Below are 24,982 nucleotides of genomic sequence, written 5' to 3' on the forward strand. Positions count from 1 at the left end.
GTACAGGTAAACCAAAATCTCTTCAAGCTGCATCATTTGATATGATAAATATAACATCTTGTATTAAGCATGGTTGTTAGATTTGGTCCTTGTCAGTGTTACTCTTGCTAACCATTCAGGTTAGTAGTATGTTGTTGGACAAAATGTGCACATGCTCGTGCACCAGAAAACACAGTGTGTGGGGTGCAGTCCTTATTAGAGATTCAAAGGTGGACATGGAGGGTTATCAGTGGTTTCTTTTGTACAAAATAAACTCTTGTGTGCATGAATTTTAATACAGCTTAACCACACCTCATGACTTTTGTATTTCAAGCACTATTTTTTAAACTTTATTTTTTACCCTAATCCAGGTGCGAAGACACTGTTTGAGTCAGTTCTAATACATATGTATCCATTACGTAAAATAATATCACAACCTGACTGAACAGCTGAAACCAACTTAGTGTGACGCGCTGTATTTGTTAGAAGTATCTGATGCAAACATAGTTGGTAAACACAGCTGGTGGTAATAGCTTGGAGTCACAACCAGGACTGGGAAGGTTTTCCACTTAGTAGTGAAGTACTGCCTTTTTTGTGTAATATTGCACATACTGTAATTCTGTGTTAATTATTACATAATTAAACTGCAGTTCATGTCTCGCAGTGAGTCATGTTTTAATTTTGATTTTGAGAACAGCTGATGCTCTCTTCATACTGTGACAATGCATAGGTGACCATAGGTAATAGGTGACCTTTTTTTTTTCTTTTTTAATTTCAGTTCTATACCATGTAAGCAAATTTGGTGTAAGACTGTCCTGGTGTTCGGTAGTGGTCTGTTAATAATTTTTTAATGATTTATGTTTATATAAGAAAATACGGAAGTTCCGGAAACTGCTTGTGATGTCTGTATTTCTTGTTTTGTCTAAAAATTCAGAGCTCAAACCCCCGCAAATATTCAGAATGAAATACCATACACCGATTTCTAAAAACTCCTATTGCTATAGCATAAAAATGCCATTGTGAGAAGGAAAATGTATCCTGACTGCTGCTAAAAGTTACATAATCTACTTTTGTTTCATGCTTGTAACTGAGTCAGCCATGTGGCTAGAGCTGTAGTTTTTTAATAGCTCATGAGGAGCGTTGCGTCTCAACACTCAGTGCAAGGTCAAACAAATAAAGCTCATGTGTTTTCTCCAACCCTAGAAGTCACCGCTGGCTGAAATCAAGATGTTTGGTACGTCGGACAACCTTTGGTTAAAATAATCTGTGGTCATACCCAGATTTGGGGCATTGAAATTCTGACACAAACGACATGCGTCAGCATGAAAAACTGTCTAATTACACATCTGTTTTCCGCTGCTGTTCATCATGCTCCCTTTGTTCTACTGTGATTCATAAATGGGAAATTATAAAAAAAGCTCCAGTCAAATAAAACATCTGCACAATTCCAGCTCAGACCTCCTATGCAGCTGAGTTCCTTTTGGTAGTCAATCCTTGACTCTTTAAACTGAAAAACTAAGAAATGTAAATATCTGCTGATTGTTTGAGTGTTTACAAAAAAGTTTATATATTTTTAAAAAGGTTTCAAATATTCTTTCTTCTTCTTCTTTTCTGTTTGGCTGTTGGGGTGCCTTCATCTAACCCTATCCTCTGCATCCTCTTCTCTCACACCAACTAACTTCATGTCCTCTTTCACTACATAAAAAGGTTTCAAATGTATGTTAATTTTAAAGAGCGAAACACTTCGTTATGATAACTAGGATTATGTAGTAACCCGACTTGTATTTCTTAAACATTTTTAAAAAATGTTTTGCTTTAACTTATGAAGTTATATTAACTTCAAATTAATAAGCAAATTACCTTACATTTACAAGTTTGTTTGGTAAAAGCGAGGCAATTGGTTTCCCGACTATTTTTGAATAAAGTCAACAAGTTCATATTTGCAGGCAAAGCCAAACTTGACAGTTGTCACAATATCAATGTGTCTTGTCATGTTCCTGTATGTAAATATTTTGCTTACTTCATACAATTCTTTGGGTTTTTGAAGCAAACCAAACAGTAACGGTATCTTTATTGTTGTAATAACACTGATAAAGTTCTGTTGTCTCTGGCTCTTATTAATCATTGGATGAAGGTCCTGAACATTTATTTTATCAGAGTATTTAGAGTGAAGGACTTAATGACCAACTTCAACAATGAAATGTTCATAGAGACATATTGGTGTACCTCTGCTAGTTCACCTTTTGTTTGTAGATTCATTAACATTGATCACCCTGAAATGAAAATTAGCTGTTTGGAAATAAGAAAGTGGCAGCACATTAGCTCTATAGTCATGTTATTGTGTATAAAATTACCTTTACCCTCTCACTTTATCCTTTTTAATTTTTTATTTCTTTTTTATTTTTGTCCTTTCGGCTTATCCTTTGAGTTCAGGGTCGCCACAGTGGATCATTGTCCGCATGTTGATTTAGTACAGTTTTTCTGATGCCCTTCCTGACGCAACTCTCCCCAATTTCTACCGGGATTGGACTGACACTGCACAGCTGGGAGGGGAACGGGAAGGGGCTGTTAGAGGTTCAGTGTCTTAACCAGAGACGCATATAGTCGGGACCAGGGATTGAACCCCTGACGGACCACAGGGTACCAACTGAGCTACAGCCACCCCCTCTTTATCCTTTTTTTAAATAATAAAACTAATTAAACAAGATGTCTGAAAAGGTTTTGCAGGTCTTTAGTTGATTTCCCATTATGTACATGTTTAAATGTTTACTCTTACATACATGTCATGTTAACAAACTCTCTTCATGCAAAGCAGCAATGCAGAAACTTTGACTTAGTATATTTGTTGTCCTCATCTGGATTAAAAATAGTTGTAGCATGTAGTACCATCTTTTTACCACTTTACAACTGATAGCAGTTGAAAAGATTTTCTGCGCATGTAAGAGCATCTGTTTGTGTGTCTGCACTTCTTACTTTTTACTTACACACAGCTCTAGCCTTGCACTGCTGCAGCTGCTGCTATAAACTTCTCAATTGAATGTAAATGAAGAAGAAAATGGTTGAGTTCTTGTTTTTCCACTCATTGCTTTCCACTGCCTCTGGGGTGTGTGTGTGTGTGTGTGTGTGTGTTTGTGTGGGTGGGTGTGTGTGGGTGTGGTGTGGTATGGTGTGGTGTGGTGGCTGAATATTATGAGCATGCCCTGATCAGTATACAGAACAGGAATAGGTGATTTGTCTTTTCGGGGGAGTCTGGGCTTTCTTTTGACACTGAGTCAATTCTGCCTCTTTCTGTGTCTAATAGATAAAACTGTATTTAATTTATACTCGAGGCTCATTGCTTTCATTTGTTACTGTAAAATAGCTTGAACTTCAGCAGTTTTACCTGGTTTTCATTTAAACATTTTATTTTGCCAGGCACTAGACACATTTCCATTTGCCTGTTGCATGATTGATTTGCACATAATAGAAAAGTTTTCATCTAATTTCACCTCTCGTAATTATACATATGAGCACTATCTTATGGAATTTTGTGGTTCCTTCAAAACATTTTGTGTGCACATAAAGTTTTTAATTTTTGGAAGATACTGCAGTATTGTTTTGAAACTACTTGTTGCAGTTCACTTTCTTCATGCTCACTGAAAGTGTGTGCAGCTTCAACGTGATTTTTTATAGACCTCACCTTGGTTGTAAGGAATTATCCTCCTGTTAGTGTGTTCTTTTCGTTTCGGCTGTTCCCTTTCAGGGGTCGCCACAGCGCATCATGTGCCTCCATCTAACCCTGTCCTCTGCATCCTCTTCACTCACACCAACTAACTTCATGTCCTCCCTCACTACATCCATAAATCTCCTCTTTGGTCTTCCTCTAGACCTCCTGCCTGGCAGCTCCAACCTCAGCATCCTTTTACCGATATATTCACAATTTCTCCTCTGAACATGTCCAAACCACCTCAATCTGGCCTCTCTGACCTTATCTCCGAAACATCTAACATGAGCTGTCCCTCTGATGTACTCATTCCTGATCCTGTCCATCCTCGTCACTCCCAAAGAGAACCTCAACATCTTAAGCTCTGCTACCTCCAGCTCTGCCTCCTGTCTTTTCTTCAGTGCCACTGTCTCTAAGCCGAACAACATCGCTGGTCTCACCACCGTCTTGAAAACCTTTCCTTTCATTCTTGCTGATACTCTTTTGTCACACAACACACCTGACACTTTTCTCCACCCGTTCCAACCTGCCTGCACTCGCCTCTTCACCTCTTTTCCACACTCTCCGTTGCTCTGAACCGTTGACCCTAAGTACTTAAAGTCCTGCACCTACTTCACCTCTGCTCCCTGTAACCTCACCATTCCACCTGGGTCCCTCTCATTGACACACATGTATTATGTCTCGGCTAAGCTTCATTCCTCTGTTTTTCAGAGCAGACCTCCACCTCTCTAGATTTTCCTCCACCTGCTCCCTGCTCTCACTACAAATAACAATGTCATCTGCAAACATCATAGTCCATGGAGATTCCTGTTTAATCTCATCTGTCAGCCTGTCCATCACCAGAGCAAACAAAAAGGGGCTCAGAGCTGATCTTTGATGCAGACCCACCTACAGCACACCTCACCACGGTCTTAAAGCTCTCATACATGTCCTGCACCACTCTAACATACTTCTCTGCCACTCCAGACTTCCTCATACAATACCACAGCTCCTTTCTCGGCACCCTGTCATACACTTACTCTAAATTTACAAAGACACAATGCAACTCCCTATGACCCTCTCTGTACTTCTCCATCAGCATCGTCAAAGCAAATACTGCATCTGTTGTACTCTTTCTAAGCATGAAATCTCGGCACCCTGTCATACACTTACTCTAAATTTACGAAGACACAATGCAACTCCCTATGACCCTCTCTGTACTTCTCCATCAGCATCGTCAAAGCAAATACTGCATCTGTTGTACTCTTTCTAAGCATGAAACCATATTGCTGCAAACAAATGCTCACCTCTGCCCTTAGCCGAGCTTCCACTACTCTTTCCCACTGCTTCAGTGTGTGGCTCATCAGCTTTATTCCTCTGTAGTTGCCATAGCTCTGCACATCTCCCTTGTTCTTAAAAATTGGCACCAGTACACTTTTCCTACAGTCCTCGGGGATCCTCTCACTCTCCAAGATCTTGTTAAACAAACTAGTCAGAAACTCTACTGCCACCTCGCCTAGACACTTCCATACCTCCACAGGTATGTCATCAGGATCAACTGCCTTTCCACTCTTCATCCTCTTCAACGTCCTCCTCACTTCACTCTTACTAATCTTTGCTACTTCCTGCTCCACACCAGTCACCTCTTCTACTCTTCGTTCCCTTTCATTTTCCTCGTTCATCAACTCTTCAAAGTACTCCTTCCGTCTTCGCATCACACTCCTGGCACCTGTCAATACATTTCCATCCTTATCTTCAATCACCCTAACCTGCTGCACATCCTTCCCATCTTTACCTCTTTGTCTGGCCAACCTGTACAAATCCACCTCTCCCTCCTTAGTGTCCAACTTAGCATACAAGTCCTCATATGCTCTTTGTTTGGCCTTTGCCACCTCTACCTTCACCTTACTCTGTATCTCCCTGTACTCCTGTCTACTCTCTTCAGTCCTCTCAGTGTCCCACTTCTTCTTAGATAACCTCTTTCCCTGTATACACTCCTGAACTTCCTTGTTCCACCACCAAGTCTCCTTGTCCACTTTCCTCTTTCCAGATGACACACCGAGTACCCTCCTACCGGTCTCCCTGATCAAATTAGCTGTAGTGGTCCAGTCATCTGGAAGCACCTCCGAACCACCGAGAGTCTGTCTCAGCTCCTCCCTGAAAACTACACGACATTCTTCCTTTTTCAACTTCCACCACTTCGTCCTCTGCTCTGCCTTAGTCCTCTTCATCTTCCTCTCCACCAGCATCATTTTACACACCACCTCCCGTGTTGTCTGGCTACACTCTCCACTACCAATACTTTACAGTCACTGATCTCTTTCAGATTACAACGTCTACACAAGATGTAGTCCACATGAGTGCTTCTACCTCCGCTCTTGTACGTTTCCCTATGTTCCTGCCTTTTCTGTAAGAAAGTGTTCACTACAGCCGTTTCCATCCTCTTTGCAAAGTCTACCACCATCTGTCCTTCTGCATTTCTTTCCTGAAGACCAAACCTGCCCATCACATTCTCATCACCTCTGTTCCCTTCACCTACATGCCCATTGAAATCTGCCCCAATCACCACTCTCTCACCTCTGGGGATGCTCTGCATCACTTTATCTAACTCACTCCATAATTTCTCCTTCTCTTCTAACTCACATTCTACTTGTGTGGCATAACCACTCACAACATTGAACATCACCCCTTCAATTTCCAGCTTCAGACTCATCAACCTGTCTGATACTCTAATTACCTCTAGAACATTCCTCACCAACTCCTCTTTCAGTATAACTTCTACTCCATTTCTCCTCCTATCTGACCCATGGTAGAACAACTTGAACCCTGCTCCTAAGCTTCTAGCCTTGCTACCTTTCCATCTGGTCTCCTGGACACACAGTATGTCCACCTTCCTTCTCTGCATCATGTCAATCAACTCTCTGGCCTTCCCTGTCATAGTACCAACATTCAAAGTCCCTACTGTCAGTCATACATTCTTAGCTTTCCTCTTCTCTCTCTGCCTACGAACACACCTTCCTCCTCTCCTTCTTCGTCCTCGACCAACAGTAGTCCAATTTCCACCGGTACCCTGTAGGTCAACAGCACTGGTGGCGGTCGTTGTTAACCCGGGCCCCGACCGATCCGGTATGGAAGTCATTGTCACGATTTGCATGTTTGATTTGGCATGTGTTTTACGTCGGATGCCCTTCCTGCCACAACCCTCTGCATTTATCCAGACTTGGGACTGGCACAAGAAGACACTGGCTTGTGCCCCCTTGTGGTTGCATTCCTATCATTTATACAGTAACAAGTCATTAATCTAAATCCAAAATCTATTGGATTGCAAGCATTTCTTTGTAGTAATTTATCAATGTTTTTAGTGAAGGTAAAAAAAAACGACCAAGCAGTCATTGCGGTTGCAATGTCCTCCTGTTAGTGTAATGATTCATTTTCAATAAAATGGCCATGACAACTTTAACAACTACACATCATATCCATTATTGTTTATTGACTCAGTGGAATAGATGTTTAAATACTTAGAGGTAACTTCACATATTTAGCACACTACTCCCTGAAGTTTATTCATTTTAAATAAGGCAACTACTACTGTACTGTATTGTTAGATGCATTTAGCTGTAAAAATCCATTGGAAAATGTTGATTAAATTTTGACTCAAACAGTAGAACTCCAAAAAACAAAAACAAAGGTAAAGGACCTTTGATTTGACATAATTTAGTTGTCAGGAATGAGCATTCTCACATCAGAGATTCCAGAAACAAAACTGCCTATTAAATGTGTTTTTACAACAGGAGACTGGACTAAGTCTAATATCTGTTGGCACCAGTATATTCCTGTGTTTGAGTATTTAGAACAAAAGTTAGTATTTCACCAGTTTTTTAAGCCTCTGTCAGACATGAACTTAGGACAGTGTGTGAAGAATTCAGCCTTGGACATTGTCCGAAGTGGCCTTTCAGACATCTGACAATGGGAGATCACCCTATTGAGAAATATTCACACATGCTAGAATCTGCTCAATTTCAGTATGTGATCAACGAGCACAAGAGGCACAGCTTGATAGAAAATGTAGGCTGTGGCAACAGCATTTTGTTATACAGACATTACACTCGGGTCTTGAAGGATATAGGCCAGATGTTGGGAGCGCCTCACTCGGACATTCACACATACACCCCCTCCTAAAAAAGTCAGGATAATGTCAGAATTCCAGTGGATGTCTAAGGAATTTCTGCTAAAAAAACAACTCTGGGAAGTACTGCATCCCAAGTACTCTGTGATTAGAGTCACAATTATAAGAGCACATGCAGCACACCTCTGCAACACATAACACATTCTTGTTTTCTAACTAAACAGAGGGAAGGGTTCCTTATTTTGTAGGAATGACCACTGGCAGCCCCCGTGCTCTTTAGATTATATTGGAAATTTTAAAATGAGTGGGAAGGAGAATGGAGGAGTGGAAACCAACACTTTGAGAGTGGTTGTGCTGAAGTGTCATTAGTTTGGTAGTAAGTTGTGGTAGACAAGCAAGAGGTTAAAACAAACTCTTCACATAGCAGTTTTAACTCACTATGAGCAAAGTTCTGAGTTCAGATGGCTTCAAATAGTTGAAAAATATATGTAGGTTTAGATCCCCTTGGATCCAAGATGGCACTACAACCCCAATTAAACAAATGTTAGGAGGATGTGTAAAATGTAAATAAAAACAGAATGCAATGATTTGCCAATTTCACCAACCCATATTTTATTCACAATAGAATACAAACAACATCAGATGTTGAAACTGAGGCATTTTGAAGCTCATTTTGAATTTGGTTTCTGTCCTTCCCTCCGTACATATGTGTGACCAGAGCATGAGGTTGTATTATTTGAGCATTCTTTGGTCCTTTGATCAAATTATATTTTGTTGTTCTTCAGAGAGCCATAAAAGAGAAAAAGTGAGTATATAAAATACAGTAGTTCATCTGTTGTGTTAATAATTGCCTTCACACTGTCATTGGTCCTTTTATTCTTTGACTTTATAAGATGTTGAATGTGCTGGAGTTTTATGTTCCACGCTCTTTGTGTTTATGTATGAGCTGTTAGTTCTATTGAAATTGACACTAAATGGCTGAGGGCTACTAGGAGAAGTAACTTTGAGGAAACAATATCACTTCAGTATTTTATGTTTTTGTTTTATGAGTTGTGTTTGTGTGACTCAGTATCATCCAAGCTTTCATTGGTGAGCTCTATTTATTGCAGGACATGAGGCACTGATTATTGACCTTCCCCCGAAATTCTGTTTAAATACATTTAGATAGTAGGAGGGGTTACCTTTTTTTTTTTAGAAAAAAAAAACATGAAGCAATAAAAATGAGATTGAGCTGCTAACTTCTCACCATGACTTGAATGAACAAGTGCTTGTCTAAATTCCCTGTCTCATTTTAAAAAGTTTGTCTTAATGTGGCCACTCACAGGCTGACCTGACAACAGTTTTTGTGTTAATGAACCCCCTCTACCTTTCTATGCTGGCTGGTTATTTTCGATCAACACAGTAACTGGTTAGCGTCCCGTTTAATTAAGTCTGGTTTATCTCAGTGTTGCCAAATTTATGCAGTTCTGATAAACCTTAAGGTCGGCTCAGTTGCAATAGTCCATCTGTGTAATAAAACCAGGAGCAGGGCTTGTTATTGCAGAATGGGACTAAATGCCTCCTACCACTAAGTGGTTTTATTGTGTCAAAGTGAAATGTTTCATTTTCTGAACTTTTCGAATTTTCTCCTGTTCAAAAACAGCACTCTTGGTCTATAGCTGAATAAAAAAGTCAGTTATCAGTCAAGAATTCATCCACAGTCAAGAGAATCTACAAATAGAGTTGTTTTAATAACAGAACTGTCAAAAGTGAAGAAAACCTTGAAGCTCAAAATCCATTCATGCATCTTCAATGACAAATCACAGGCTGATTGGTTTTTGCTGTCAAAATATGAAGTGATTCTGAAAGATGGTTAAGAATAAGAGTCACTTCAGAGGAGTTCCACAACTTTTAACACTGGTCTAGTCCATATGAAAATGAGCACAATACATAAGCAGGATTTGCTGTGCTGACTTTACATCAGAATTCAAGGTTATTTAATAGCTGAAAACATACAGACTGATTAATAGATAAATAACTCACACACACCAATTGATTTTCAGTACACACACTGTCTTAGCAGCCAGAGACAAACACATAATAAACATGGAGACAGCGCACTGGGTGACAGGTAGGAACAAGAGCAAAGTTATTTGAGCAACATCATGGTGTTGAATGGCAAATTATCTAGTTGTTATGAGCTAAACATTTGTTTTGACAGGTCACCCATTACAAATAGTTTGCAATTATATAATACTTTGCTACTTATTGGTACTCAAAGATGGAAATTGGTGACATCAAGGTGTCCTAGTAAATATGGCTGCGTGATGATGTAAGTTTATGGACTGTACCGAAGGTTTCACAAACTCAAAGACTACTTGTGGAGTTTTAACTAACCCTGTGGACATATCCCATCTTGGTTCTGCATTGCAATACTAATTAGCCTGATGTGCAGAGAATGCTGTAATTACTGGCCAAAAGCTCTAACTTTCAAAGACTATAACTCTCCCACTGTGGGGCCAATTGTCAGTAAACCTGTCAGTTAAATGCAGCCATTCAGTGCTAATTAGCTTTGAGGTCAATCAAATAAAAAATCAGACTTTTAATATGCCATAAATCAAGTGAGCTCATCACTAATTGATTTTTTTCTCAAGTTTTAATTTTTACACCACTGGGACAACATGTTTTAGCACAATTTATGTGTTATATTAGCACAAGTTAATACAAGTTATATTAAAAACCCTCTAACAACCTGCAAAAAACTATAATGGCTCTACTCTATGATCCACTCAGACACTGTTTTCGTGATGACACTCCCATGTTTCATGACAATGGAACTTCAATAGATTCTTAACAGCAGGATGTTGATTGCGGAAACATGGGATCAATGGAGATGTATTCGGCTTTTGTTCCTTAACATGATGTTCTTGCTTAAATCGACCAGCACACATATCCACAGCCACGCTTGGCATAGGTGGATTTTTTTATCGATTCCCAGTAACTGTGCAATTGTCGATGCTGTGTGTTGTGCATTGCCTCTTAGTCTTTGATTTATAGCAGCAGTATTTCACAAGCAGTGATTTATCAAAGGAAAAATGGCTAAAGCGTTCTAAAACAAGCCCACTTCATTACTCAAGCCTCACATCACAACCCCGTGTATGATAAACTAAGCCTGTTAACAGGAAGTGCTGATTAACAAGGTTAGCTGAGAAGGTAGGAGTGTGTGGTTTTTAATGTATAACGCAGTTAGTCTGCCTCTCAAAAGCTAATGAATGAATCCCTGGACAAAACGCTGGGTTTTATGTGTTTTTTTTTTTTCTTTTTCTTTTTTTTTTTTCTGCTTGTATTATGCTGGATGAGAGGCCACTGCAGCAGCCTGAGTGTGAGAAAAGTAGTGTTTCTGTCCAGCTCTTATTGCACTGCAAAACTTCAACTCAGCAGATGAGTCATGAATCATCAGCTTTGCAGAGCTGCCTCCTTCTCTTTTTAGATCTTTATTCAAGTCAAGTGGCTTTTATTGTCATTTCTACTATACACAGTGGTACACAGTACATAGTGGAAACGAGATAATGTTCCTCCAGAACCAAGGTGCTACAAAACAACATAAGCTATGTAAAGTGCATCGAGTGCAACCTAGTGCAAACAGTGCAGACGAGAAACAGTACAGACAGTGTAGACAGACGACACAAAATAAAACAGGACAGGACACAAAACCTGAGACAGTGCCGACCCGTAAACCTATTGTATACTTCGATTTTACAGTACAGTGCAGTCAAGTGTGCTAAAGGTGCAAAAAGCAGCATGTAAACAGTATAGTCCAGTTAAATGTCCAGCATGTATGCAGTGCAATCTCAGTGGAATTTGCAAAAAAACAGTAGACAAACAGTTTAGTGCGGTTAAGTGTAGAATAATAATAATAAATAAGGATAATAATAATAATAATAATAACAAGTGGTGGTAGAATGAATTGAGATGAGTAATGAGTGATGAGTGTGTGTTGAGTTCGGGTTGTAGTGTGTGTGAGTTCCATTTCAGTTCTGTGTATTGAGGAGCCTGATGGCTTGCGGGAACTGAAAACTGTTGCACAGTCTGTGCGGCCCAAATGCTTCAGAACCTCTTTCCTGATGGCAGGAGTGTTAGGAGTGTGTGTGACGGGTGTGTGGGGTCATACACAATGCTCTTGGTATTGCGGATGTAGCGTGTGGTGTAAATGTGCATAATAGAGGGGAGAGAGACTCCAATGATCTTCTCAGCTGTCCTCACTATCCTCTGTAGGGTCTTGCGATCCGAGACGGTGCAGTTCCCAAACCAGGCAGTGATGCAGCTGCTCAGGATGCTCAATGGTCCATCTGTAGAACATGGTCAGAAAAGGGGGAGGGAGATGGGCTTTCCTCAGCCTTTTCAGGAAGTAGAGATGCTGCTGGGCTTTCTTGGTGATGGAGCTGGTGTTGACTGACCAGGTGAGGTTGTCCGCCAGATGACCACCAAGGAATTCGGTGCTCTTGACAATCTCCACTGAGGATCCATCAATAATCAGTTGAGAATCAGACATTCATTCACGATCTCAGCTTTTTCTCTCCCTATCTCTCCATCCAGCTATTTACTTGTAATCCTTGCTCCAACCTTTCTCCAATTCCTCATTTGGTTTGAGCATCCAACTCAAGTCTCTCAGTTTTGCTCCCTATCTCTAAGCTTTCGCTCTTTGGCTCTTTCCTCATAGACCAACTTCGGCACTATTTTCCATGTGATCTCCTGTCATTGACAGTGCATATTAATTTAGGTGATTTGATGGCTTCCTTTAGATATTTTCAGTCAGCCTTAACAATCTGATTGATTTTGATTAGACTTGGAGACATATATTCATGATCTTATTCATATTTATACTTCATTATTTTGGATTGTGCAATGAAACCAGAATATTCAGACAAAGCCTATATAGGCTTAAAGAGAGCATGCAAACTCTAATGGAAATCATAGTTTGGATACATGACCCTCTAGCTATGAGGTTGGGGTGCTAAGTACTGCTGCCTTCCTTGATTAAAATACTTTTTGTTCATTCAGGATGGGGCAAGAGCACTCTGTGAACCCTCAAAATGATGTCATTGTGGAAATCAAGGGAAGAACATTTAGTTTTGAATTCAAAATCAAAACCTCTTCCCTTAAGAGGATCTTAATGATTTAGACCTATGTTGCATGAGCAAAGATATTTTAGTGCAGAACAATTAACTTTACCATGTCAGATGACAATAATACCTAGAGTAAATGGAAAAAACGAGAATAAACTTGAGTAAAATGAAGTTCATTCTAGCACATGATCAAAAGAAAGAGTCTAACTGGGTTTTTCGACTGCTTAATTTAATTCCATCAGTGACGGAGCAGAACATTTAGTCATGTGACAGTGTTTTGGGTTTAAACAGGATAGGCACTCCCAAGTGAAATATAAGTGATAAAATTTTACCGCTGGCAGAATTTGTAGTCTGTCTGATTTTGCTGTTAACTGTCTTTCATGGCTTTCAAGTTGAACCCTCTTCAGTTATTTTACAACCTGTCTCACTCATCTTTACCTGGATGTTTGGCAGCTGTTGCTGTTGAAGACAGTTGATAGAGATGTATCTAAGCTGTCATCTCTGCACTGCTTAGGGATTTGACAGCTCACTTCCACTCAGCTTAGTCTCACTTGTCTGGCAGTGTATAATATTCCTTTTTATCATTGCCTTAGATTTTTTGAATAAGATTCAATTCCCTGCAGACAAGAGTTTGGCAGAGCACGAAACCTTTTCTTCTGCTTTAGACTTCGAAGAAAAAATCCGCTGGGACATTGATTTTTATCACAGTGAGAGGTGAAGGGAGGAAATAGTTGAACGAGGAGGCAACTAAAGTGTTTCTTTAAGGATCGGTCGGATGGGAGTGTTCTTCCTGTAGATTACATGGGTTGGTAACAGAGATCTAATTTGCCCTCTGAGTTTGATGACTTAGACATGTATAAAAATGTCTCATATTTCTACTCTAATTAAATAACCTACCCCTCTGCTTGGATAGTGTGCCTGTAATTTCTGGTCAATAAAGCTTATTTATGAATATTTTACTATATATTGTCAACACAATGTTCTTATTTTCTAAGTCTCTTAACTGCTATGGTAAGCAGAACAAGACATACGACTATGCAGGTGATGTTAATTAGAATTACAGGTAACCATTTAGCAGATGCTTTCATCTAAAGACAACACACATTCCATTACATTTACATTACCAAAATTACAGAAACTTAAGTATGGATGGAATAAATATTATAGAACCCTTTTAATGGAAGAATGTGCAACTGCTTGGGTTTAACTTTTGGTCATTGGGCTGTATGGTATCATTGAATTTACTGCTATTCCTGTAAACCTGCAGCAAATGGCCACTTATATAGCACTTTTTCCAAAGCACTTTACAATGTTGATTCCCATGCAAACAGACACTCACACATCAATGGTGGTGCCTGCCATCCAAGTTGCTTAACTGACCAACCAGGAGTAACTTGGGGTTCATTGTCTTGCCCAAGGATACTTTGTGACTCGTTTCCAGGACCGGGGATCTCCGCTGCATAGCAGGAAAAGGGCTCAGTGGGTCAAGAAATACGAGCAAATCACACAACTGGTCAGGTTATAATCAAACTGGTGCGAGACCTTATTTAAAACAGAAATTAAATTATTACAGAAACGCTCTATTCTTGTTAAACTTACTGTATTTGCAGAATATTTTTTATATGTAGGGACATGTTGGCTGTATTTACTGGTGGTTATACTGCCAAATCAAATGATAGCTGCTTTACCCAAAGTCACTTACCTTAGCTTATTCAAAACCTTGTCTTTTGGTGCATGGGCTGTGCTCTTTAAGTGTCACTAAAGATTATGGAACTACACTCTGTGCACAATTATTAGGCAAGTTGATTTTTGAGGATTAATTTTGTTATTGTACAGCTACATTGCTCTTGGTCAATCCACAATGTTAACAAACCCTCAAAAATTTCAAAAAGAAAACCTCAGTGACCAATATAGCCACCCCTCTTTTCGATAACAGCCACAAGCCTTCCATTCACAGAGTCAGTCAGTTTCTTCATCTGGTCAGAATCAACTTTTTGTGCAGCCGCAACCACAGCCTCCCAGACACTGTTCAGAGAGGTGTACTATTTACCTCCACTGTAAATTTCGTGCTTAAGAAGGTTCTCAATAGGGTTTAAGTCAGGTGAAGAAGGGGGCCATGTCCTTGGTTTTTCATCTTTAAGGCCTTTACTGGCCACAAAACCTTTGAAAAATCTGTCTTCAGATATTTCTTGGCCCATTCTTGACATTTCAATGTATGTGTCTTGTTCAGAGATGGTCGGGTTTCAGCCTCTCTTACCTTGGCCATGTCTCTGAGAACTGAACACCTCGTACTTCTTGACACTCCAGGTAGGTTGCAGTTGTGGAATATGGCAGCACTGGAGGATTATGGGTTCCTGGTAGCTTCATGTTTGATTCTTCTCAAATCTCTGGCGGTTAATTTGCGTCTTTTCATCTCGACATGATTCTTGCGACCCTGTTGACTATTTGCTACAAAGCGTTTGATGGTTCTGTTATCACGCAGATAGACGCAGATAGACTCTAAACTCTAGATATTTCATTTTCTTTTTTTTCATTTCAGCTTCATTTTTTCTGAGGAGAAGAATCTGTCCAATAATTATGCACACGTTGATATAGGGTGTTCATTTCCTTAGGCCACACACTCCCTCATTACACAAATACACATCACCTGATATGTTTTAAATCCAATAAGCATTCAAGTTTATACAGCTTGGACTTGGAAATTATGGATAAAATGATGATATGGTCAAAATAATTGCTTCATCCCCTAATAATTGTGCACACATTGTATGAAGTAAAATTTCTGATTTATTTTTATTTTATTTATTTATTTATTTTTACAAACAGGACAAAGTAAAATGTATCAAATAAAATTAAGGACTGACAAAGCTAGGCAGACACTGTACAGATTAATCCCAAAAGATTTTAGAACTGGGCTGAATTTCGACCAGATGTGTTGCGATTTAACATGCAGTGTGCACAGGGCCCAGCCCACTATTAATCGCCTGAATGACCAGTTGTTCCCCTGAAGAACAATCCTGAAATTTTGTTTGGTTTTCTTATAAGTAGTTCTGCGGTCCAATTTCCTGCATGAGTTAACACATTGTACATTATTTCAAAATTTGCAGTGCCTTTCTTCCTATAAGAAATGTTACATGCATGGTGTTTTCTACTTTCTTCTACATTCCTAATGCATTGTAAGACTCTCAGAAATTATGTCAGCTCTAAGCCATCTTCATGTGGACTTTTTGTAGGAGTCCATTGGATCAGAAATTGGCCTGAAACCTTGTGATTGTGTGTGTGTGCGTGTGCGTGTGTGTGTGTGTGTGTGTGTGTGCGTGTGAGACAAAGAGATGGAAAAGTGGAGAGACAAAGATTGTACGAGTCACTGCAGATGACTGCTTGCTATTTAGACAGTCTGCTCGGCTGGATTGACAAAGACAATATCTGTACCACAAGACTCCAGCTGATGTGGCTTAGAGAAAAAGGCCAAAACAAATACCACATAAATGTCACTGAATGTATGGATGAGACCTAGTTTTTACTACACAAACAACTGTCCACACATAAACAGAAACAAACCCGAACGCACATTAGGCAGAGACAGCAAGGGTCCTATGCTAAGCTCCTCTGAGTGTCATTTCTTCATTAACTTTCAAAATCCAGCTATGCTGCTGCACTTATTTGAAAATGCTGAACAAATGTCATGGTGATGAGGTATCTAGGTGATCTTGGTGGTTTTCAGGGCACATGACAAATTTGTTAGTCTGCAGAGTGTAGGCTCTAAAAACGTGGGCCTTCTTCATAATAACAAAATAAGCAGCAAAATCTCAATATTGAGCCTACTCAAAGTGACAGTGTTGCAGGGTTTTTGCTATTAAAAATAGTAATGTTTTTGTTTGCAAATTTGCAAAATGTAATTTCAGCAGAGAGTTTGTACACATACGGCAACTGAAGCATTATTTATTGTTTGTCATTAGGTTTTCATTAAGTGTCCAAAAAGAAACGTGGAATGTTGGCTTTGCATTAAAAGAAATATAATTAACACAACCCATGCTGCATTTAATGATACTCACAACAAGTAGTGGCAAATTGACATTTAAATATATAAAAGACAGACTTGTAATTAATCCAGTCTTCCTAAGATTCTTGAGTTTTAACTTTGAGTAGCATATCACTCAGGATGGCATTACATTTTCAGGTTGTCTGTCTGTACATCCATCCCATTCTCATGAGCGTGGTATCCCAGGAATGTCATTGGGCAGTTTCTTTAAAATGTGTGCAAACATCTAATTTTCTAATTCAGCACAAGGCTCCACTTGGGCAGAGGGATAAACTGATTTTGGTGCTCAAAGACCAAGGTCACTGGAATCTCATATACACTATATTGCCAAAAACTGTCTGTTCCATTCGCGTGACCAATAAATTTCAGAAATATCAGAGGAAATTATATTACATCTGACACAAATGTCTACAGGGACTGATGGCCTGATAAGAATACGAGCTTGGACATGCCTGGACCTCTGAGGCATGTAAGCCGCAGGGCAGTATTTCTAGCCTGTGGAATAACAACAATCTCTTTGTTCTAAACATGACAATTTCTGTCTTTTTGTTTTCAGCCTTATTTTTATATTCATTTTTCATTCATCTGCTGATGTCAGTTAACTTTATTTCCGCAGCAGTGTTCCTTTGTCAACATAAATTAAAACCAACTTAAAAAAACTCCTGCATGCACTTGTGTTTACTTCCACTACTTTACATTTTGCGCTCAAGCTTTTTTCCCCCAGTTTTTTGTTTTGCAGGATATTGTACATGTCTGCACACAGTTTCTACCTACCTGCAGACTATGGTTTTCTTGAAGACTTGCATCCCATTGCATTTTCTATCTCACAGGATATTTTTGTTGTAATAGTATTACTTACCCTGCCTCCCCCTCACACTGTAAATATCACTATTTTCTTTTGAAGTATTTTATTTAAAGTTTACCAGGCTTAGTGTCACTAAGCGTGCCCCAAAATCCCATAGATTTTCAGACATCTGTGTGCCAGCCTCTGATTTTATTTTGAATTATCTTCCCTTTTTAATTTATGACCTATTTTATTCTTTCTTTTAGGATTTTCTATGTGTCTCATGACTCCCAGGATCTGAAGATCTTCAGCTACATTGCCAGAGATGGGCAAAGTAATGTTTTCCGCTGTAATGTCTTCAAGTCTAAGAAGAAGGTAACAGAAGGCTAGCCTTTTTAAAACTTTGACCTCTTAACCAGTAAAACATTTCCCTAAAGTATTGCATAAATACAGAGCCTAAATAAAGCCCAAGGGCTTGTAAGCTCATCTTTAGACATTTGGTTGAACCTGTGGTTACTGGATTCTTGGGTTAAGGTACAACTGCTGAGCTCTGAAAACCCTTTGAGTAGTTCTGTCACTCTTAATAAATGTTTTTTAAAGCTGTACCATTCTGACAGATGTTTATACTGAGCTTGGAGGAGTCGCACTGATGATGGTGTGGTCTAGTGAGTCTACTCTTTGCATTGCTTGCAAGACGGTGTTAATCAAGTCAAGTGTAAAAGATTGACAGTTTTTTTTGTGAGGTTTATAGTAAGTGCCCTTGAGCAAAGCACTTAATGTCAACCTGTTTGAGTGCAGCCACGTAGGTCTGGCTGGGATTGTACTGAGCAGATTCTAGGCCTAAAAAGAGCACTGTTCGAAAAAAATAAATAAATGTTTTGCTTAAAGCTTCAGAATGTATCAGACAGAAAAGGGCAAGAAGGTGCAGCTGGTTCGTTAATACTGCAAAAATGAGTATAGAAACTATCAAATATATTATTGATATATTTTAAAAATCTGTAAATCTGTATCTTTGACAGCTGTTAAACTGAAATAGATATGACACAATGAAATAATAGTGACTCAGAAAATGACGCAAAATGCAAAAAGTGTGAGAAACGTGTTTTGCTTTCTCATTGTTTGAGTGATTATTTGTAAAAACTAATTAATAAAACTTTGTACATTGGCACGATGAAAAAAAGGCTGCTACTAAAATGTGCTATTTCTAATGTTTTCAGTCTTTCAGTAATGTAGTGAGTAAAGCAAATCCTTTCTTAAATTATAACACTGTCTGAGTCACATCCTAATAACCACCAATAAAGAGACATGCAGCTATTGAGCAGCAGTAATTCCTCCTGGTACTGTGGTTTTGCCGTGTTGCTGCAGAGCTGAGCTGAGCACAGACATAGTCAAGACAGAACCAAGCAGTGTGATGCAGTTAGTTAGAAAACGTGTTCCCAGTTTTCCATTTTAGCTGCCAATTCACAGCACTTGATGGTTAAGTCTGGGGGCTAGCTGGGTAAAACACACACTGCCTCATTATCTCTGAGAGAAACCAACATTGACACATGGGTGTGAGTGCAAACAAACATACGTTCTTTCAGTAGACAACATTAAAAGTGATGCATACCAAAATGCTCCTGGGGGACTCTAGCCCCAATCGGCATTACTGTGTGTGTGTGTGTGTGTGTGTGTGTGTGTGTACATGTGTAAAGTATAGTGGTGATGTAGAAACTATGGAACTACGATTTTTATTAGTTGACAACGCCATTATGTTTTACAACTCATTTAATACCCTTTACGTCCTGATAATATGTTTGATTTACTAGTGTTTTTCTACAAATGAATTCAATGGCAGAGCTCATCTTAAACTCACCTGCTATGGTTAATGACAAGATAAAAAAATGTTTATTACACAGTGTTCATTAGATTACTTACTGGTGGAAACACTGATTATCCTGTGGGTGCCTGATGTTTGACAAAGGTTTATATTTTGTTAACAGAAGAAAGTTGTTGAGATTGAGCAGGAATAAAAGACAGTCCCTCCAAGAATTGTGATTGAAACAATTAATTCATCCATCACTCTGTTACCTGTGTTCAATTTTAAAACATAAAAACATTGTGACATGCATCACAAGTTTTGTATAATGTCTCAAATTCAGACATTTTCGGCTATAACAATCCCAAAACGGTCTGCACTTTCGTGGAGGGACTGAAAAGAGAATGGAGGGGGAAAGCGAGGGTCATGATATACATATCAAACCTGAGATGAAAATGTCACCAAGGTGATATGTGTTTTTTGTGCAAGCATTTTGTGCAGGCATTTTTTTACATGTGGTAGGTTGTGAGAAAGTTGTAAGATCTACTAACAGATTAAGATGACTTTGTTTCCCTCTTAACTGCAGCAGTGAAATAATGGCCACACTAAAAATCACAGTGGCATTAAAAGGCTTTAGTGGCCCATCAGTTGTAATACTTTGACAGGCTCTGAGACCTCTTGCCCCCTCTGACTTATGTTCCCTCACTCCTTCTCTTCTTTCTCCATGAATGAATGACCTGGCCTCTATTATGTAGAACTGAAGTGAGTGATAGAGCAGGGACAAAGCTGACCATCAGAATAGCGAAATCTTCCTTGCCACTGTGCATAAGTGATTATGTTTGTGTATATCCCTCTAAAATGACAGTATTGTAATGAATTTTCATTGATTATAAGACACAGTTTTACGTTTAAAAAAAAAAAAAAGCTAACCACACAACCTCATACATACAGCTGCGAACAAAAGTAATGGCCATGTCTGTAATTTCCTGGATTTCTGTAGAAATTGGTAATTAAATGTCAACTTATCTTTACCAAAATCCCAAACATCAACAAACACATTATTTCTAAGCTAACAAAACACAATTAGTCATGATCTTTCAACTCTTTATTGAACAAACCCATTAAACATACATAGAGACAGTAGTGACAAGGGGGCGGCTGGAGCTCAGTTGGTAAGGCTGTCGTCCACAGACTACAGGGTCAGTGGTTCGATACCTGGTCCCGGCTATATGTTGAAGTGTCTCTGGGCAAGACACTGAACCCCTAACAGCCCATTCCCATCCCCAGCTGTGCAGTGCCAGACCAAGCCAGGTAGAAATTAGCAACCTGTGAAAACCTGTAAAAACCTGTGCCAAATCAACATGCGGTCAATTATCCGCTGTGGCCAACCCTGAACTCAAAGGATAAGCCGAAAGTACAAAGAAAAAAAAAAAAAGAGAGAGATATTAGTCACAACACTCAGTGAATATTCTCATTAGTCCAGGGTTAAATCGTATCGCTACATGTCCAAGCAGCTTCTTTAGTTTGACTAAAGTAGCTAGAAAACCCAGTTATATTCTCCAGAGAAGGCCTTTGTTCCAACCTGGCCTAAAATAAATGGTAGATGACCACTTATATAGTCCTTTTATCCAAAGCGCTTTACAATGTTGATTCCAATGGCATGGCAGCCACCACCATCGGTGTGTGAGTGGGAAGCACTGTTGTCAGTGGGAAGTACTGTGTGTGTGAAAGGGAAGCAAGAATGTAAAGCGCTTTGCTATATAAGAGGCTATTTACCATTTACCATTTATAGATGAGGTAATAGTTGAAGTAAAAGTAAAAAGCAGTCTAAGAGGGATAGGGGCCTTATTGATGATTCTGGCACTGTTGTACGTGAAGATCTACAGTATCTGTAATATGTGGGGGGAGGATCTGGTGAATTATTTCCTAAATAGCTACAATTTTATTCATAAAGAAAGTCATCAAGTCATTGCTGCTTAGAGTAAAGGGAATACTAGGCTCAACAGAACTATAGCTCTTAGTCAGCATGGTTAAAGTGCTAAACAGAAACACTGTTTTTTTCTTGTTTTCTTCTATTAATGATGAACAATGTGGTGTTCTGGCATCATGGAGAAAAACTGTTAATAAACTGTTTCTCCAGGCTAAATTAGATTCTTCTAAATTTCTGGAACGCCATTTCCTTTCTACCTTTCGTGTTGCCCGTTTTAAGTTGCGTGTTTGTGAACTATACCATGGAGATCGCCTCTTCTGGTTTACTGCCTTCTTTTTCAGAGGTGCGACAGTGGCGCAGAAAGGTAGAGCGGTTGTCCACCAATCTTGCAGTTGTTGGTTCAATCCCCAGGTCACGTGTCAAAGTGTCCTTGAGCAAGACACCTAACCCCAGCTTAGTTGCTCCCGGTGAGCATTGGCCAGCTGCATAGCAGCTCCCCCATCGGTGTATGAGTGTGTATGATTGTGAGTGCGAATGGGTGAATGACAAGGGGTGTAAAGTGCTTTGCCAATAGGTAGAGCTTGATAGGTAGTTCTAACAAAAACTGAGCTTTGGTTCTGCTTATTGGTTCCAAACAAAGGCTACATGTCTGCAGTATTGTACGTAGTTGTCTGCCAGGAAGAGCTGTCAGTATGTTGCTTTGGTAAAATGCAAGGTAGCCATGTGTGACTAATATTACAACCAACCACACAGTGTGACCATGTTATACGGTCAGAGTGTGGCTTTAAATAACAAAAGAAAATGAAAAATACAACACATGTTATAATCTAATTAGCTGCAAGACCAGATGCACATTGAAAGCAACTTGAGGTTGAACTAAAAACCTGGACACACAGCTGATCCACAACAGGAACTGTTTGGATTTAAAAAAAAATCAGAGGAGAAAGTGAATTATTAGACTTCTACTAAGCACTTTGTGTTAATTACATTTTCTGTCCGACTTTAGACAGAATGTTTTAGAAATGAGGCGGCATCGATACATTAATGATGTGTCTTTTGATTCATTCTTTCACTCAGCTGCTTTTCCCTGTCTGCACCCTTTTCTTACACACGTGCAGTTGAGAAAGATGATTCGAAACCTGGTTAAGCATGTACACGGCAGGGTAGGGTACACGAAACGAAAGAAATCTGCTTTTCTGAGAAACTTTTCCCACTGTAACCTGTAAACACATGTGTACTACGAGTAGAGTGAGCTTATGATTCAGGAGAATCGGTGAGTCATCATAAATTCACCAACCCTATTCATTCACACACAAACCCATGTATCGATTAGGTCTTATTTTGGCCTCATAATATTTATATGCATTGCCCTCACACACTCGTGCTCTCTGGCCAGTCTTCTTCCCCACTCTCCAACTAATTTCCTTCAGGCAATCAAAGCATAGGCTGTGCTCTAATGATTAGAGATTAACTGGTGAAACTCTACAAATACAACTTCACAATTGTTTAAAGTTGCATTGGATAAGATGGAGGGAGAAGAATAAATCAGCCTTGGCACACAGGAAAAAAAGAAAACTAATAAATTAAGCTCATCAACCAAAGAGAGACACACAGGTAAGGCTTTAGTCAGAATTCCTCTGCCAACCTCTCATTGTTTACTCTGCCTTTTCTACGTTGCATTATATTTCCCTTTTTCCTTGTCTTTGTTTGTGCCAAGTCTTTCAAGAGGATGGCAATAGCACCACCGAACTGCTGTGGCATCTGTAAAAAATATTTCTTTGGGCTTCGGACTGGGCTGTATCCTTTGGCTACTGAGGCTGCTGCAGGGATTCAGCTAGACAGAGATTTGAAAGACAGAGATACAAAGAGGGTGTATGTATTTCATTGAATTGACAGAGAGAAAAGGTGTTGGGGGACAGAGATAGAGACAGACAAAGTGACAGATGCTAGACTTAAGAACTATTCCACACCTTTACAGCAGATATACAAGCTTTGCTTTTGAGTGACAGGTCTCTTAGGAGTCCTGTCAGTAGCTAAAATTGGAGATCTACAGGAGAATTGGCTCAGGGCAAAAACTAAATGTGTGGAGGACAACTAAGGTATTAGAAAGTAACTATAAAAAGGTTATAGTGTTACAAGTTTTACAGTGGACTGCAATTACTGTAGCTGTTTACTGCTTTAAAAAAATGCCCAACCGTTGTTGATCCAGTAAAGGAGTCAAGAAAAAGATGAGGTCCCAATTATTTTGTCTACTGCACAAACAGAGAAACTCTGCTTAACAAACTGATTTGACCACTGGCTATAAATGTGGAATTTATCACTGACTGGGATCTTGTTTTGCTGTCTCATAAATTACCATAATTTTTTCAAGATGGCCGCTGGCGCAGTCAATTGTTTGTGAGGATCCCACTGATCCTTGGATTTATCTGATTTTATTATTAACTACACACTCTTAATGAGGATTAGCAGTGGAATTTGCTGGGATATATTTCTGATCTGAAGTTTTCCTTTCAAGTGCACAGGAGCTACTGTGGTGAAATAAGTCCTAGTTGGGCCATGGGCCAAGCCCATGCTTTGACTGGTCTCAGCCAGCTGGATTTTAACTGGACTCCTGCATACATGCAAAAGGTTTTACTTTCTTCTAATAAATCTCACCTATGAGATGCTGAAAATCAGCATCAGACAGCAAACTGCTACTCCAGTTAGCAAACAACACGATTGCTGACCTTAAGGAAGACATCCCCTGGCTTTCTGATGAATTGCAAAAAGAAATCTTTGCTGTCTAGCTTTATGGAAGTAGCCACTTGGCAGTCCAGAGTGATCACCTCTCTCACTTCAGCCCTCCAGGATACGGCTATGTGGGAATCCCCACTGTTTCCACAGTCCTGGTCATTCTTGATAATCTTCCTGAACTGTTACACTCTCTCCCATCTGCCATCATTCGATTGATTGTCCCTGTGGGGTCATGTGACACTTCCTGTCAACAATCTGTGAAACAAAATTGGATTTTAGTGACATGTTCACCTTTGTCAGTACCAATGGCAAGTCTGTCTTTATTTTGGGCCCTATTTCCAAATTAGAGGAATAGGGCGTTTCAGCAGAATCCTCAGCCTCCACACTTGGCTCCAGTCTGCTTGCAGGTCTTATGATTTTGGTTATATTGACAATTTTAACCTCATAAAGATTGTGACTAAAGCTCTAGGACCAGCACCTACAACAATCAACACAGGAAGCTGACCATGGCTTTCATTAATGATCTCTGTAACAAGACTTTCATTGTTAATGATATTTATCACCTCTATGGACCTAGATCTTGTTTATCACAGAATCCTGGCTACAACTGGGTGAGCACAGTCAGCTGGCTGAGCTGTACCCACCCAATTAGGACGATTGGGTGAGTTGCCCCAGAGTCAGTGGATGTGGTGGTGGACTTGTTGCTACAGGAAATTCCTTAAATGTAAACCGTTATCATCTAGGGAATTCTTTCCTTTGAAGTGCTCCTGTTTAAACTTAGTGGCCCATCCCCGGTTTTTGCT

The 24,982-nt window shown here is 39.5% G+C and overlaps 1 protein-coding gene across 6 annotated transcripts in view; it reads left to right on the top strand.

Moving 5' to 3' along the window:
• Positions 1 to 24,982, top strand: part of LOC137131342 (carboxyl-terminal PDZ ligand of neuronal nitric oxide synthase protein-like) — a 142,970-nt gene that overhangs the window by 58,510 nt on the left and 59,478 nt on the right. For 5 of the 6 annotated variants that reach the window (XM_067512460.1, XM_067512455.1, XM_067512458.1 and 2 more), the window contains one exon: positions 17,985 to 18,093. The exons of the other annotated variant lie outside the window; for it this stretch is intronic. In XM_067512460.1, the coding sequence (XP_067368561.1) occupies positions 17,985 to 18,093 (109 nt within the window). The remainder of the gene's footprint in view (positions 1 to 17,984; positions 18,094 to 24,982) is intronic. 6 annotated transcript variants of the gene reach the window in all.

This window comes from Channa argus, chromosome 8, assembly GCF_033026475.1.
Source record: "Channa argus isolate prfri chromosome 8, Channa argus male v1.0, whole genome shotgun sequence".
NCBI classification, from domain to species: Eukaryota; Metazoa; Chordata; class Actinopteri; order Anabantiformes; family Channidae; genus Channa; species Channa argus.